Raw genomic sequence first — 18,051 nt, forward strand, 5'->3', positions numbered from 1 at the left:
TGTGGCACAGAGAGAGGAGCTGGATTTGCTGCACACCAGTATGGTTAAGGACCGAAGTTAACAAGTTCTTGTGCTGTCTGTAAGACAGAGCAATTCTTTCTGCATGTAGAACTGGAAAGGAATTCTTTAAAGGAATGTATTTGCTCCACATCCTCTAGGTCACAATGTGGAAGCAGCACTGAATGGCTCACATGAATTCTTCTGCCAGTTTATCCTGGCAATGTTTTCTATTTAAACAGCCAAAGCTCCAGAATTAGCATGGACTGTCTAGAAACCTCAATAAAACAAAGAGCTTTGCCAAGAAACAGTCTAGGACAGCAAAAAAAAGGTGAAGCCCTTCTCAAAGATCAACAACAGGAATATGCAAAATTTTCCTTCCCAGGAATGAAGAGCTGTATTGTCTCCTGCTGTCATCCAGGTTGGATGTTGGAGGACAGGTCTGGTTCTCAAGTTTAGCCTGAGAGCACCTGCTCTTTTCATGTCATAGTGGAATGTTCAAGGAAGACCTAATCATAGATTTCCTTGCTGTCCTTGCTAAAGCAGAGGATGCTCTTTAGTTCCTCATGTTAAGAAACTAGCTGTTCTCATTTTTTCTGGAGAAAATAATTCCAGGAGATAAGATACCAATCGGGCTAAATTAACTTAATTAAAGAAAATGCAAATCCAGTAGAATACATTTTCTGGTAGAGAGTGTAGTTTCTACTTGCTGCAAGCACAAAATATCTCCAAGAGTCTGGATATGACAAATAGTGGCAATAATTATATGTCTAAAACATTAAAAATATCTTCTACCAGAATGCTGGATGAAAAGAGGAAATTTTTTTGTTTTTTTAAACTTTTGCAAATGAAAAAACAAGCTTAAATACCATGGACTTATTTCCAGGATATTCAAACTAGTTTAGATCTTACTTTTAATCCAGTTAATTATTTTGCGATTCTCCATTCAGCTAATAATCAGATTAAGGTTCTTATGTAATATGTAAAATGGTCTTTTGATAATAAAAGATTATGAAAGAAATGCTGCAGAGTTTGCTTTAGAAGAAAGCACAGCAAGATTGAGACCTACAGAATTCCAACTTGAAAGAGGCTATTAACTTTGATAGCAATGGCATGTACCATTACAATTAAATATTCCAAAAGAAGATGGGATGCATCACTTGCGGCATGGAAGACAACTACAAATCTTTACTGTAGGAACCATTTAAGATTGTACGTAAATACCATTCCTCGGATTTTCTGTTTAGATCTTCCAGAATTGCTACACTTACCAAAACCTCTACTTACAATTTTTTATTACAGATGTTGATTATGATTGCTTTGGAACTTTGTAGCTGCACAGGAGGGACATTAACCAGAGAAAGGCCAACAAGATGGTTAGAGAGATAGAGCATTTCTCCTACAAGGAAAAGCTGAGAAAATTGGGTTTGTTCAGCCCAGAAAAGAGAAAGTGACCTAACTGTGGTCTTCCAGCACCTGAAGGAAGCCCACAAGAAAGAGGGTGACAGACTTTTTACAAGGGTATGTAGTGACAAGGGGAAATGGCTTCAAACTGAAAGAGAGTACGTGTAGATTAGATACTAGGAAAAATTTCTTTGCTGTGAGGGTGATGAGGCCCAGAAAAGTTGTGGGTGACTCATCCCTGGAAGTGTCCCAGGCCAGGTTGGATGGAGCTCTGAGCAACCTGGTCTGTTGGAAAGTGTCCCTGCCCTTGGCAGTTGGTTTGCAAGTAGATGATTTTTCAGGTCCCTTCCAACCCAAACCATTCTGTGATTCATGGTATTTCAGTCTTCCTGGAATCTACTCTGGAAAAAAAGAATTTCTTCTGTTTTACAACCTACGAACTGATGCTCAGCACGAGTTTTTTATGCTGCAGGGTTGGTGATGTGGCTTTTCAGCTCCCTGTATCACTTTTCTTCTGCAAAATCTGTTCATTCTGTCAGCCCTTCACGTGCTGGCCGTGTGCCTGCCGCCTCCCAGAAAGCAGGTGCATTTGGAGAGATGGCAGCTTTCTCAGGACTCAGTTATTTAATTAACTCATTTATAACTGGGCTATTTGAAAAAGCCATCCCATCTGTCTAGTGGTCAAAATCTTGCTTGTGTGCTAAGCAATGGTTGTCAAACTCCCTGCATCCCTTCTATTTAGTTGCATCGCGCTTCTCTAGAAGAAACTGGAAAGTTGCTAGACTCACAATGAGAAGTGAGAACATCTGGGCTCCATTTTTACCTTTCCAAACTGTTTTACCAAGTCTCACCTTGAGAACTGTGCTGTATCTTGGTTTCTGCTCCTGTTTCTAAAAAGGCATGTAAGTAACTTTGACATTTATAAAGGGAAAAGCTGCTTAGTGAGAAACAGTTTAACCACTGAGATAATTTAACAGCTTTGTCCTACAGTCTACTTGGTATTGTGAATAGAAAAACAAACAATTCTTCAAATATCTACTAGGGTTTCTGATCACATTTCTGCACTGTTTACATTCCATTAACATTCTTCAGATCCAGATTTACTCACAGTGGTTTAAACTGTGTATGTCCAGACAAATTTTAATGCTTTTTTGCAGCTTTCATGAGTAAATCTTGATTTTAAAAAGAAAAAACTACTCACCTTATAAACAATGGAAGATTCATTGATTATTTAAATAAGGACAGAAGGCTGTCACTTATGTCTCAGATGTGTAGCAGAGGTCACTAAACTTAAATAAAGACTGAAGAAAAATAGCTTGCAAATTGCTCTTTAAAACATTATAAGTTACATCTTTCCAATTAAAAATCTTTATTTTCATATCTTTTCCTATTCATATGATATTTGAAAGCACTGGAGAAAAAATATTTTTAATGGACCTTCATGTCATAATCCAAGAGGTTGAGAGGCATATTGTAAGTTGATGGACAGTAGCCCTACAGGCAACATCATTTATTAAGCTTATGTCAGTGGTCAATACACATGTATTTAATACATACTTCAAAATCTTAGCTTTCCACCCATGCTGATGTATCTTAGACTTGGGATGGTCATGTGTGAGCGTGTATATCAGAGGGGAGGGATGGAGTGAGGGAGAAGAACAGAAAGCAAAGGAGAGACCTCTGAACACACAAACCAATGTAAATTGGTGTGGATCCATCTGCAGTGTTGGAAAGATGGAGTGTATGAAATGTGCCTGTTCATTGTCATTGAGGGAAATAGATTAAAATCTTCAGGATGGTTTTAAGTTATTACTGTTAATATTTGAATTGCTGGGCATTTTTAGATGCATCAAAGTAACTAACTTCTTCGAAGTGGTTGATGCTTGTAAATAGGGTTCAAATGCAGCCATTGTATAAATGACTTTCTGTATGAGCATAAGAGCTTCTGATCCTTTCTCTGGCCCTAGTCTCTGGTGTTCACAAGTTTCTTGAGTTGTGGCTCACTGTGGTTTTAAATATCTAAAATAAAAACACCTCCTGCTTTTCTTAGGTGGAAAATCCACCGCGAGGCCCCTTGCAGCTTTTGAAACCTCCAGGCAGATGCAAGGCTAATGTGTTTGGTGGAGTTACTATCAGCCTTAAAACCCTGAAATGCTGAAGCATTACTATCTTGACCTTTATGTCAAGATGAATGAAAAATAAATTAACTTGAGGCAGCAGGCCATTCTGCAGGACTGCATTTGTTGGAAGATGTCTGGTTTTATATAGAGGTGGAAGGGCAAAAATAGGCTGTTTTTCATAAAAACTGAAATACCTTAATCTTGATGGTTGCCAGAATTTCTAGACTTAATGAACTCATTATCAATACTGTTCTGTGGCATTTCTGTTTCGTTATTCTGTGGATACAAAGCTGTGGGTGTTGTTGACAGGAAGGTACAAGAGGGATTGGCAAATGTGGAAGTTGACAGCCCATAGCGTTATATCAAGTTTCATCTTTGTCCCTTGTCCCCCACCTGTCTCCTTTTAAAGATTTGTTTTCCTTATGAATCCAGCAGGTTCTCAGCAACTCCTGACCTTTTCACAGTAAGTGATTTGTTGAGTGTGCCCCTTTGGCTGTGTGTCAGGGCCACGTTTCTCCAGGTATAGGTGCTCAATTTGACTCAGGGAATTTAAGGGTATATTAATACATTAATTTTCCTGAATCACTGACAGCAGTTTTGCATCTCATCCATGAACTTTGACATTTATGTTGGAGAGCAGCAATCCCACAATTGCTTCACTGATGCTGAAGTGCCGGGCTCAGATTTATTATCATCTTGATTTTTTTCCTCTTTTTAATCTGTTATAGCTCAATCAACGTGCATAAATCAGCAGCTGTAGGGAGTAAAGCCCTGAATTCATCCCTCAGTGAACTACAGTACAGCACAGTACCTCCAGTTTGCTGTTCCCTGAGAAAGCTGCACATTTTATGCCTCCTGCCCACTGTGGAGTGAGAAATACAAGAAGAAAAACCCCTCAAGCTTTCCAGTTTCAATTTTACATTCACAACTAAGTACAATATGAAATTATTCTGTTCATAAGAAATTGTTCAGTTCATAAGAGTTGTTGCTACTTGTCCTTTCTACAGATTTCTTTTAATAAAATGTCTTGCATGGCTGTACACTTAAACCCAAGAAAACAGAAATCCAGATATATTCAAATCTTACTCAAAGCATACATTCTTTAGTATATGCTTTGCAAAAATAAGCAAGTTGGAGTTCTTTTCTGTATTCAGATTTGCCAAGATTAGGAAGGCTTCCAAGAGCATCTCAGCTTTAAAATAATCCGTGTCTAGGAATGAGAAAGCAGAAGAGCAGTCTGAATGATAATTTTATCAAATCTGTTTCTCAGTTCTGTTCTTTAGCTGCTACATTCCTAAGATGTTTCACTTTAGATTTCTCTTGACTTTCTCTGTTTTCATATCTGTTCTACAGTTTTCTCTTAGACAGTGTTGTCGACAGACAAGACATTTGGACTTGATCTTAAAGATCTTTTCCAAGCCAAATGATTCTATGATTTTATTATTTCCAGAATTACCCACTCATAAGTCTGTGGAAGTCTTCAGCTATTTCTTTTTCTCTCTAGTAATGGAGTATGAATGGAAAAGAAATACATTCCTTTTTTTTTTTTTCTAACAGTGAATTCATAGTAGACATGATTTGATTGTAAATTATTAATTCATTATCTTTCCTAGTAGTAAATATCCCTGTCAGCAAGGCTTCCATCACACCCTAATACATATGGATGAGCCCAAAAAGCTTCCTTTTAAAAATGGGAACCCTAAGTTCACAAAGAACAACAGACACAGAATACGTTTGCCGTGGCTCAAATACTTTTTAAAAGAAGTCAGTGTGACGTTCCAATGCATCTGGCTCCTCATCCGAGAAAGATAAATGCTTTCAAGGCTGTCTTTATTTCCCTTTGTGCCAACAACTCCTTCCTAAAAGAAAAATCAGGCTATTTAATCAGCTTAAGATGTTAGTGATTTGTGACAGTAATAAGCAATAAATTTCCTCTTTATCGCTATTAGTCTATGCAGGCAACTTTCTTGAAGTCCCTTGTGAGGTTTCAACACTTGCGACAACCTTTTTATGATCTGCCAGTATAGAGAAAGAAAATGAGTTTTGGCTCTTCCTTAAATGTAAAGCAAGTATTGTAAATATTGAACCACTGTGATGTGCCAAACTCCCATAATGAAGGCTTAGAGTAGTTGATTCTGAAAAGGAAGCTAATGAAATAATTGACCTCGTTTCCATTCCAAGCAATCTGACTTTAAAGAGAAGCTTGCACTTCTATTCAATGTAAATTGTCCAGAAAAGTAACACTGTCTTCTTATTTCTTACAGATTTATTAAAAAAAAAAAAAAAACCAAGAACAGAAATACCCCAACAAATTAAGAGAGGTTCAAAAATAGATCTTTTTTGTTAGGTTATTCAAAATCAAGAAGGCTAAGGGTTTCCACCAGGCTAAATAATATTATAGAGAAGGAGAGACCACTGGTATGTGAAATTCAATGCTTCCAGCAGGAAAAAGATTGGAAGTTTGAATGAAAATTACAGATTCTGACTAGAACTATGTGAGCAACACAACTCCTATTAATTTGGCTATCTCTGTGAAAGTATCTTTTCGTCCTATTCATCACATTATAGATTTGTGTGTATATATTTAGTCTTTAGGTATTAATGTGAAACCTAAATTTTGCTAAAGCTCAAACAGCCCTTCATACTCTTTAGTGCTCTGTCCACATCTCCTATAGTCCTTTGGAGTAACTTAATTTCACCCATTTTCCCACCAAAAGAAAGTCAATCAGTGAGAGATTTGGGTAAATTACTTTTCTGTTGTTGTTTTACCCCTGAAAAGATTATGCCCTGAAGGAGACCAAAATTAAAAGAAAGCAGTATTGCTACTTCTTTATTATTTTTTATTAGCATAACAAATGATATCACTGATGGTTATTAACATAACCAGATTATTGTGGTTATTAACATAACCAGGTGAGACCCCACCTGCAGTGCTGGATTCAGCTCTGGGGTCCCGGCACTGGAAGGACATGGAGCTGTTGGAGCCAGTCCAGATCAGGCCACCAAGATGATCAGAGCGATGGAGAATCTCACCTATGAGGAAAGGCTGAGAGAATTGGGGTTGTTCATCCTGGAGAAGAGAAAGTGACCTAATTGTGGCCTTCCGGTACCTAAAGGAGCTTACAAGAGAGAGGGACTATTTACAGAGCCTGGAGTGACAGGACATGGAAGAATGGCTTCTCACCGAGTATGTTTAGATGGGATATTGGGAAGAAATTCCTTACTGTGAGGGTTGTGAGGCCCTGGCACAGGTTTCCCAGAGAAGCTGTGGCTGTCCCTGGATCCCTGGAAGTGTCCAAGGTCAGGTTGGATGGGCCTCTGAGCAACCTGGGCTAGTGGAAGGTGTCTCTGCCTGTGACAGAGGAGTTGGAACTGGATGATCTTTAAGGTCCCTCCCAACCCAAACGTTACTATGATTTTATGATCTCTCTAACTGTTGTTTTACCACTTTGGTACAATACTACTGTACAGTTTTATACAGATGGGAAATGAAATGCTGCTCTGTCATTTCCTTTAGTACTCTAAAACACTTTACTATTATTGCAACTTACTGGGCTTTCAAGGACTATAATGGAACTTAGAGCTTATTTGGTGTGGTTCAAATAAGCTGTTTGCTCTTCCATAACCTGGGGACTTCCTGCTGCTGGCTATATACTGCAGAAATAAATGGCAATTTCTCTTCATTATTATTCATAGGGTCATAATATTCAAGATTAATGTGTGCTCTGATGCCTTAGTCATTAAAATATTCACAAATCTGGACGGTTTTGTAATTTTTAACACACACAATTTGTCCAAAAAAATTTCTACTAGAAAATTTCTCCTAGGTTATTCTTTATTCATTCTCCATCATTCATTTTGCTATTAAAACCTTTCATTCTGCTAATGAGGGAACACACACAGTATTTGCCAAAAGTGACTATAGTCATTTTCCATTACTAGATGAGAAGTTAAATCCTTCAATTACTGCATGAACTTCTATTTTGCATACCATAAAAAAAGCCAGGATAAACACTTGCAAAACATTAATTAACAACTCCGTTCACTTTGTGAAGAATCCCGCAAGAAAAAGAAAAGTCTAAGTGTATCCTATTAATTGTTTTCTCAGAATAGATAATCTGGTTCTAGGATTTAACACATCCAGAGAAGAAGGAGAAAAAGTGTGTGGGTGGAAATAGGCATTGTGGCTTTGGCTGCACTCACAGGAACTTTACTCCTGCAAAACACAAGTGCTCACTGCTCACAGGCCTGATGGTCATTGGAATTTGCAGTATCAGTGTCTAGCCCCAAAATTTCTTTCCCACTCGTCTTATCACCAGCTCTCCCTTTTAGCTAATGAGACACAAGCATGCCTCAAATGCCAAATGGCTTTTAGAAGATTTCATGTTACTTTGCTCCAGCTACTTTTCCTGTCCTGCAAATGTATCACTCTCAGTGATTCTTCCTAACAGGATAAAATAGAGCCATTAAAGCCCATCTCGATACACAGAGTACTTGAAAGTCTGGCATGGTATCTTTAGAACTGCTGTCCTCTCTTCTGTTATATTATTATTTATGGGATTTTTTCCCCCAGTTTATAGTATTTTACACTTGGTATTAGAAAACCAAAAGTATCCAGTAATTTTGCACATTTTATCAGTTCTATGAGGTGAGTATTGCAAGAGAATGTGGTAATAACCAAAAAGAACCAAGAATGAGGCATGGGAACCTGGGTAAATCTTACTACAGTCAAGTATATGCAGACATGAAAAATTCTTTTCTCTACTGCACTTTGTGTCCATGTCACTTGTGAAGCAGAAGCTTTAGTTTCCACGAGAGCAACAGCATCATTCTTTGTCAGTAGATACTACTGCAGGATGTCAGGGAAAAATGCAAGCCCTTGAACATATGACTCCTCTCAACTCTGTCTTTAAAAATCACTGCTCATCCAGCCAGCTGTCCGATTAGTAAAGGCTTTTTTGTCACTTCCAAACTGTAGCAGAATATTATGTGTCAGCTAAGTTGTCAAAGAAATTCACTTTAATGCAGACTAAGTATATTGGAGGTCTGGTGTGCAACCAGTAATAAATTCTTCTTAGATCAAGTTCACATACAATTTTTATTTTAATTAATCAGCTATCTAAGTATGAATTACAAACAAGACATTCTGCTTACATAATTTTTCTTCTTAATAAGCAAAACTTTCTTTTTACAAAACAAAAAGAGGGGTAATTTACTATGTTTTGGGTACTTTTTTTGTATTATTTAATGTTCATGAACAATTTGCTTTAAGTTTTGTTGGGCTTTCTTTTTTTGCTTCAAATTTTAGTATTGTGATTTTATCAATAAACTATTGTGTCAATCTTATGTCAGTTTTGAATTGTATCACAGCGATTGCTTCTAGAAAAATATTCTGCCTAAACAAATCTCTTACTGCTTTTGCACTTTTTGTTGTGAATATTTTGTATGGCCATTTAGTAATCCTGATTTCATATTGAAATTGTGCTGTGGAATTTATGTAGATTTAAAGTAATTGACAAGTACCTTGGTGAAGTCCTAGGTTACATTTCATTGATCTGGTTAATTTATGAGACTTAGTTAATATTAAGAAATACCTGGAAAAAACAAATTTGTAACCAAAGCAAAGCAGATGAAGAGAAAGCATATATGGATAAACTGGAATTTGTAACACTATTCAGGAATAAAAAGACATGCAGGCCACTCAGAGGATTAGAACAGTGTCTTAACCAACACAAGAGCTTTACATACCCTAAAGCCTACCTAGAAGATGTAGAACACACAGCCAGGGAATAAAAAAAATCACTAAAAGCTAATAACAGCCTCAAATACCTGTGAGACCCAGCTACAAATACGTTTTCTGAGCATGGAGAATGTTACTACCCTGTGAAGCCCTGACAGTGATCTCATTTAGGCATGTTTTGTTGGTCCACACTCACAAATTCAGGGTCAGACAGAGAAGAGTCAGGGCATGTATGTGTTATAAAATTAATATAATCTGAGATTCATTCCCTTGGTTTTCAGCTGCCTTCCTTTAAAGAATTGCACTGGAAGTTTCTAAACACAGTATTAAGAATAATTAACAGCATTTCAGAGAAGAATACATTAACTGAGAATTATTCCTCTGCCCCAGGAGTCTTTGCAAAGGGACACCTTCCGTCCTGAACAAGTGCCAGTTATGTTAATTAAGGAAAATTTGTGAAGCACAGAGGAAACTACAGTGCAATCAGGCTAGAACTGCTTCAGATACTTGATCCTAGAACACTTCTCCACTGAAAAAGTTAGGGTGTTAGACTTCTAGGTTTGGAAAAAATCCAGTTGTTCCTACAATGCCAGTACTGAGCTGAACTATAGCTCACCTGGATGTATTTGCACAAAAGAAAGACAATTTAGATTGTCAAAAGCACAGCTAGGATTTAAGCAATAGGTACTGATGTCTTCATTGTTTTGCAAGAAAGTGGACTTGTAAACACTTCACATTCCTTGAAATCTCCCCCTAAACAACAAAAAAGTAATAAGAGGAGGAATTTTCCCCCCCCTCAGGAAATGACAGCTTGAAATTTCCACTGAATTTAGACAGAATCATATTCACAGAGATTGACTGATCTGTCCCAATATATCCTAAAATCTAGAAATAGGATTATTCAGAAAAAAAATTATTATTTTATTTGAATGCCTTTTGAAATTTGTTGGGTATAAATAGGGGATGACTGCTTCTGTTGGACTAAAAATATCTGTATTGCAAGATTTTTAATGGCTAGGGTTTGTTTCACTACTTGCTAGCCAAACTTCACCCAACAGACCAACTGTACATTACAATAATGCTTGAATATCTGAATAGTCATTTTAATAAAAACAGGAGAGTAAATCAGTATAGATTTTTTTTCGTGTGGTGGCTCTTACTGGAATCTTTTGGAGTCAGATGAATCCAAATAGTATAATTCATGCTTTTTGACTCCATAACTCCAATTGCATGTCTAGACACATAAATTGATCTCTGTTAGCTATTGACCTTACCCATTGTTGGCTAATTTAGGTATTTTATTCTGTATAAAATTTAGCAATCCAAATGTTAACTTGATAAACACAAGAAGGAAAAAAAATACTACAATCCTCGTTTCACATATGAACAGACAAAGCCACCACTATTATTTCTGTATTTTGCTTGTCTCTTTTTTTGGTGAGGTTTTTCAACATCAGAGATTTAGAGGGTAAGGCACAACCATTTATTCCAGAAAAAACAAGTCACAGGCCTGCAATGTGGTACTGTCAGAATTTGGATGGAATCATTATACGTTTATCTTTGGTCTTACAGCCTCCCATACTGAACAACAATCATGCAACATATATGTAAAAATTCAACGTTATTAAAATTATTTTAGAACAATCTATGATTTCATTCAAAGTCAATATAAAAGTTTATGTTCAGTGGATCTATACTGAAAACCTTTGGAATACAAAGAGAAGCATAATTTTGTTTCCTTCTTTACTAGCTAGCCTACAAAGTGCAGTTATATCTTACAGCGTTACTGAAATTTTGGTTATTGTGGTCTAAAAAAATGTTACCCACTTAGTATTTTATCCCTACCAAAGTCAGATTATGCTATTAGCCTACTTGGTGGTGCTCAAACATTGGAATAGGTTGCCCGCTGAGGCTGGGGAGGTCACCATCTTTGGAGAAATTTCATCTGGGCACATTGTGGGCATCCCAGGTGAGGTGACCTTGCTTGGGCAGAGTGTTGAATTTAATGATCTGGAGGGTCCCTTCCCCAAGGGCTCTGTGATTCTGTTTAAGAGTAGAATCTGAAGACAAGGTAATTTATATTCCTGTCATACAATCTCTTGACATAAAAAGTGGGATTTTTCTTTTCTGTGTAACAGATCTACTTTAAATTGTAAGTAAAAAAATTTTAAAAGATTCATCATTCAGCAATGACCAAACTGAGTCTTTTTGATAAAAGGACTGAGGGGCTTTTTATGTCACTGATTGTAATAAAATCTGTCACAGACCGAAAGGCCACGTTAATCTCTCCAGTCTTTGGTAACAACTGATGGTGTGATCCATAGGTAGAAAATTCTATTTCACTTGCTACTTCCACATCATTTTTAACCTTGTGATTGCTACCACATAAAACCCCAGAAAAAATTATGCTGATAAGCACAGTAGGTAACTAAGGTGGAAGTCAGTAGAGTACCTGGGACTGAAACATGGAAACCTGGTCAAAAATTGATCGTGACATCAGAATATCTGTAAGACAATGCCTTGAGCAAGATACTCAGAGAGCCTGTGTCCTTTCTGGAAACGATAGCTGAGTTCTTGGTTGTTGGAACTGCATGGAAATAAGGGCAGTGCCTCCTGAGTCCCCCTAACAATGAAGTCACGGTCTCAACAGACAAAGAATTAGAGGAAGCTACCAAGTCTCAAGAATATTTAAGCTGGGGCTGCCCTGAAGGTCTGTCCTCTTGTTTTCTGTCTGTCAAAAGGCCTCCTTTGCTAGTGTGGAGCACATTGTCCAGCATCAATATGCTGTAATACTGTCCAAGTATTCTGACACACTGGAATTTGGGAGCTCAGCTCTTAGTGCAGCCATGATGACAAAGGTGGAATTAAGACATTTTGACTTGGATTCATATCACCCCCTCAAGATGCTTGGCTGGCATCATGGCATTCACAGAGGGAATTTAGAAGCAGCTGGATTTCTGGGGAACACATTTCTGTGCTGCGGATCTCATTTCTGTGAGGACAAAAAAGTAGACTTACCCTGCTCTCATTACAAAGCAGAGGAAATCACTGGCATCAGATGAGTACTGCTACCACAGGAGAATACAGATAAACAGGCTTAGAAAAACTGAGACATCTGGAAAGATGGAGTAAAAATTATACAGAAAATACAGTATGTAACAGTACAAGTGGCTAATGGAAAAGCAGCTCCAGGATGCAGCCCAAAATCTCTTCACGTGGGACTGCTCACCTCAGCTATTCACAATGGATCTGCACTGTTGAAAATTGCCAGCCAGGCATGCAGGATGTGAAAATTACTGTCTGATGAAAGGGAACAGCTTAGAGCACTACCCTTTAGTCCTGCTGTCTTGCACAGAAGTAAGACAGATAACGTGATGGTCCCTTTTCCCCCCACAGAAACAAAACTGCCATATAAAAACTTCCTCCTGACACAAGGAAGAAGTAGGACCAAGATGGTGGATAAACAATCCCCTCTCATGCTGTGACCTGCACTGTTTAGTACCCAGCTTCTCTGGATGCAAGCTGTGAGATAATGCTGTTATATTATCAAATTCAGAGGTGTGTTATTAAAGCCCCCCAAACTCTCCAAATGAAAAACAGTTCATATTGCCCTCGGTTTTTTTCTCATGGTGTTTGTTCTCTAGAAAACTTCCTCTGCTAAAGTCATCTTCAGGGTAGGGTAGGGGACTGCTGGTCTGCTTTTCCAGTTGTTTCTCACCTTCTTATTCACACACCCTTAGCACTGGGCAGTCTTCTGTTTTCACCTTGTAATCTGCTGGCTGGTTCTGACAATTCCAAGTTTCTTATTTCTTTTAATGCTGGATCATTTATTTTAATCAGTTCTTTTTAAAAAATGGCCTTTTTGCAGACCTCTGAAGTATTTCTTGCTTCTTCTCCAGGGAAGCCAGGACAAATTGCTTTATTCTGAAGGTGTTCGTTCAATATTGCATCCTTGATCCTCAGCTTTTTAATCAAGGAAAGGTTGTGCTCTGCCTCCACTGCCAGATTTGTTTACCAATAAATATTCAAAAATTATCAAGAACTACCATTCTGCTTTCTCCCAGATTCCCTTTTATGCATGGGAGGAATTTCTTTAATTAATTTCAGCTCTGAAACTCTTTGCTGTAATTCCAAGCAGCTGCTATGCTGTCCCCACTGTTAATGAGCTTTGTCTTCATACGACTTGGAGAAGGACAGAAAGGGCCGTGCTGGCTAAAATTGTTTGAAATTGGTTTTTAGCATGCAAAATAAACTGGACAGCCCCTGTGTGAAATGGATTGCAGTGTCACTCCCCCCACTGTGGAAATTTAATCTGTCTGGCTGGTGAGAATGAGACACAGCAGGGGCAGAAGGTATTGACTTCTCCACTTTTTAAAAAAAACGGTTTTTTTATTTTCAAATGGACTGGGGCTGTTTCATTTGAATTGTCATTCTTAAATAATTGTCTTAGTAGAAGCAGTACATTTCAGCCTCCTGCCATCCTTTGAAAATTCAGCCTGGCTGTTTGCTTAGAGAGATGCAGCCTGACACTCTGAATCTACACACAGTGTGAAAAATTGCTTTGATCAGCTTGTGTTTATAATTTAAGGCAGTAAAATGGAATTCTCACTAATTGTGTTTAAGGCACGATGTATTGTGTAATCCACAGAGAGATTCATTTCAAAAACACTGTAACCACAAAAACAGCTGTTCTACTGAGTCATTTTCCCAACGTGCAACTTAAAGCAAAACAGAGCAAAATCCACTCCCAGTTGTAGCTTATTTGTGTTGATGGAGTAGGATAATGCTGGAAATGTGGGGAGAAACAACAGAAAACTCATCTCCACATTCCTTTTTATACCAGAAATTTGGAAACAGAAAAGAAAAAGCCTTTGGAGTTAAAAAAACCCAGAAGAATCTCAGTTTTGAAGAGATACTGGTATCCTAATTAAATTACAAAGAGCAAGCCATGCATTGATAGTCAAAAATAATTTGCAAAGATAGGAGTGAGTCTAAAATTAGATGGAATTGAATTAAAATAATAAACCAAGATACATCAGTGAAAAAAATTTGTGTCATGGATGTGCTTGTGTGCATATTTTCATGGTGTTTAAGTCTAATACAGGCTCTGGAAGAGAAGCTAGTAAGAACTGGTAAAGCAGGTGGAGGAAACTGCACTAAATGAAATTTAAAAAAAAAATGTACTGCAGGCACAGCTCTTTCATCAGTAGGAAGTTGAGTGAGCAAGTGAGCAACCCTTTTCATATTTAGGATGACCTTTCATCCCACCCAGCTTTTGGAGGGAAATTATAAGCTAGGTTCAAGTCTTATACTGAATTCCTAAGCTAAGTTCTATCGAGGTAGCCTTATGCTATATATTCCAAACAATTTTTTGTCCCTGGGGGGGAAAAAAAGTTAGAACTTTTAATAAGTTTATATTTGATGATGGTTGCAGGGACTAGAATGTGATTTTTGTGGCCCTGCAATCCAGAGGTGTTTGCCTCCCATATTGATGCCCTGGAGATGCAGCACCCGAGGAGCACAGAGGGTGACATGGATGTGTTTCTCTCGTTTGCAGATATCTCAATAAGCTTGCTCTCCTTAGTTGTCACGGCCTGTGGTCTTGCTCTGTTCGGCGTGTCCCTGTTCGTGTCCTGGAAGCTGTGCTGGATCCCCTGGCGGGAGCGGGGTTTGCCCTTCGGGAACAAGGACAGCAAGCAGGAGCCGCTGCACTACACGGACACGGAGCCCAATGACCGTGACTACAGTGAGGATTACCTGGGCCAGCCTGCCGCCTATCCCGAGGCCTCCTCCATGAAGATCAGCCACACCTCCCCTGATCTTCCATTAGACACCCAGGCGGGAGCGAAGGAGAACTGCGTGCCCAATGTGCGAATGCAGCGGCAGGTCACTGAGCCAACCTCGTCTGCCCGGTCAGTAGCTCCAGTTTCTCTCTGTTATTAATGAGTGCAAGCACAGTTCAAAAAGTGCAGCTTGATTATACAGCGTACTGATCTAAAAAAAATGTATCATTTTCTTGCCATGTTCCTTTAAAAAAAAGAAAAAAAAGACACAAATTTACTCATTGAGATGCACAAACCTCGTAGGTTGAAGGGACAGGATCACAATCCTATTCCACTCTTCTCTCAACTACTGTCTCTTTGGTGCTCTTCCCTCAGAAGCTGAATAACACAGAGTCCTGTGTCCCTTAAAAGCACCAGAACAGCCTAGATTTAGCTTTTAAAGTATATTCATTTGCACTTAGCGCTGGTGCAGAACACTCGGTAATATCTCCTCAAAGATTTTTAAAACAACCAAAGAAGAAAAGTAGGGCAAGCTAATGAAACACTTGCAAGAGTTAGAAATAGGATTAAAAATTGTAGATTTTAGCCACAGTCATGACTGTGGGGGGAAAGTGACTGAACAAGAGTCAGTGAAGTCTCCAGGGGAACTGGAGAACCGGTACAAGAGGGAAGAGGAAAGGGTGAGGGTGAGAGTGTGTGCAGGGGCAGGTGATAGAAGGATTATGTTTCATACAGCAAGAATAAGGATCAGCATGTGAAGAGCCAGTAAATATCTGAGTCAAAGCAGATGCATTTCAGTTGGAGAAGGTACAGCACTAGTGCAGTGGCTGTTTGCTAGCCTCTTCTTTTTATTCCTCCACAGGATATTCTGCACCTCTCACTGCCACAAGGAGCTTAAGGGTTGAATTTTTTTTTTTTTTTTTTTGGTGACATGACAATATTTTATCGTGGAAATGACTAGTGTACAGCCATAAGATTATGTATTTATTATGCAATAAGAGAAAAAAAAAATTGGGATAGCACATAAGAGGCTGTTCCTGCTTTAAGCATGGGTAAACAGATATTTACAGGGAATGAATGAACAATTATAGCAGAGGAACTATTGCTGATTAGATTCAGTATAAATAGCTTTGGATTAATCCTGTGCTGGCATTTTCCACGTGCTCTTTCTGTGTTCAACCTGAGCTCCTGGTACTCCAGTACTCTGAGTGATTGCTGCATATGAATAGGACAGTAAAATGGAACTCATAGAAGATTAGGATTTTACCTAATCCAACTTTCACTTTCACATCTCGCTACCTGAAAAGGGATTGAAAATTTGATTTTTTGTTACCACCCATGAAGGAGAAATTTCAGTCACAGTAAGTGTGAATTAATAAATTTCACTGGACCAAAGCTTAAAGCAACTTCTTATCCGCAACTAATGAAAGTAAAGGAGCTTTTCAGCCAAAGTGCCACAGAGTTTATTTCATCAGTTATGAGAGAAAAAAGGAAAGCAATTGTTGGGATGGTCAGCAAACCATTTCAGACCAGCTTAAGACACGGGAACAGAAAATGATGTGGCATTAGCAGTGTGAAGGTCAGCTCTCCCAACTGTTGCATTCATCCCTTTGTTAAAAATCTGACCCCATTGTACGTTGCAGAAATAATGTCAGATGCGAACAGGATCTTTAGTGTGCATGCACAGATCCTTATCCCCCCTCAGCACAGCCTGTTTCAACTCTTTCCTTCTCACTTTAAGGCACAATTCAATCCAGAGACAGCTCAACCTGTCCAACCCTGACTTCAACATCCAGCAGGTCCAGAAGCAGGAGCAGCTGACGGGCATTGGCCGCATTAAGCCAGAGCTGTACAAGCAGAGGTCACTGGACACTGACGATGGCCGGAGGAGTAACAGCAAGGCCTGTGGAAAACTCAACTTTATCCTGAAGTATGACTGTGATTTAGAGCAGCTGATAGTGAAGATTCACAAGGCCATCAACCTGCCAGCAAAGGACTTCTCTGGAACTTCAGATCCGTATGTGAAGATCTATCTGCTTCCCGACAGGAAAACAAAACACCAGACTAAAGTGCACAGAAAGACCCTAAATCCAGTATTTGATGAAGTTTTTTTATTTACTGTCCCATACAATGATCTCAACACAAGGAAACTCCATTTCTCTGTGTATGACTTTGACAGATTCTCCAGGCACGACTTGATTGGCCAAGTGGTAGTGGATAATTTTTTAGATTTGGCAGATTTTCCCAGGGAATGTAATATTTGGAAGGATATTGAATATGTCACCAATGTAAGTATTATAATTTTTCTTCTTGAATTTTATTTGTTCTGACTTCATTTCCCTAATCTGATTATAACTGAAATTGTCTGTTGAATTTGTGAAGGAAAATACTCTATTCTCTCTCTTTCTCAAGCTTTGACCTTAATCCAGGGAAATTGACAGTACATTTTCAGTTCTCATTTCTTGTTCTTTGGATATATTAAAGAATGTTTTATGTAGGAGACAGTGGGTTTAGTCATTGCCCTGCTGATAGGGTAGAAATGCTGGAGAATGTTTTAATCTTACTTAATCTGAAATTTACTTAAGGAAAGACTACTTTTCTTATTTTGCCTGTCTTCCTGTTTTGCATGATTTTTTATGTAACTTACAGCACACTAATCAGCCAGAACTGCAGATTCAACATTTCTTATGTAGTGATCTTCAGTTCTTCAAAAGACTATTCTCATAAAGTCAGAAAACCCCACAGCTATAATCCAGCCAAACAGAGTTCAGACAATGCTGTTCCATGAAAGCAGTGAAACACTGAATTGGTTTAACTCTTTGTTTGGCATCACTCTGTTCCTGGGGAAACAGGGAATGTATTTTTAAAAGTGTATTTCTGTTATCCCAAAGTCTCTGTTATCAAATTCTGTGCAGGAGTCCAAACAGTGATTAGGTATAAAATCATGGAAATTACTTCCACAAAAGAAGGAGCTTTCTACTCAGAGCAGGAGCCAACCTTCTTGTAA

General features: G+C 38.5%; 1 protein-coding gene across 1 annotated transcript in view; it reads left to right on the forward strand.

Annotated features, from left to right (window-relative positions):
• SYT9 (synaptotagmin 9) overlaps window positions 1-18,051 on the forward strand; it is a 60,335-nt gene that overhangs the window by 15,211 nt on the left and 27,073 nt on the right. Inside the window, exons 2-3 of the mRNA XM_082283911.1 lie at window positions 14,819-15,173; window positions 16,786-17,332. Coding sequence (XP_082140037.1) covers window positions 14,819-15,173; window positions 16,786-17,332 — 902 coding nt within the window. The remainder of the gene's footprint in view (window positions 1-14,818; window positions 15,174-16,785; window positions 17,333-18,051) is intronic.

Source organism: Coloeus monedula (assembly GCF_965178545.1).
Source record: "Coloeus monedula genome assembly, chromosome: 6".
Lineage (NCBI taxonomy): Eukaryota > Metazoa > Chordata > Aves > Passeriformes > Corvidae > Coloeus > Coloeus monedula.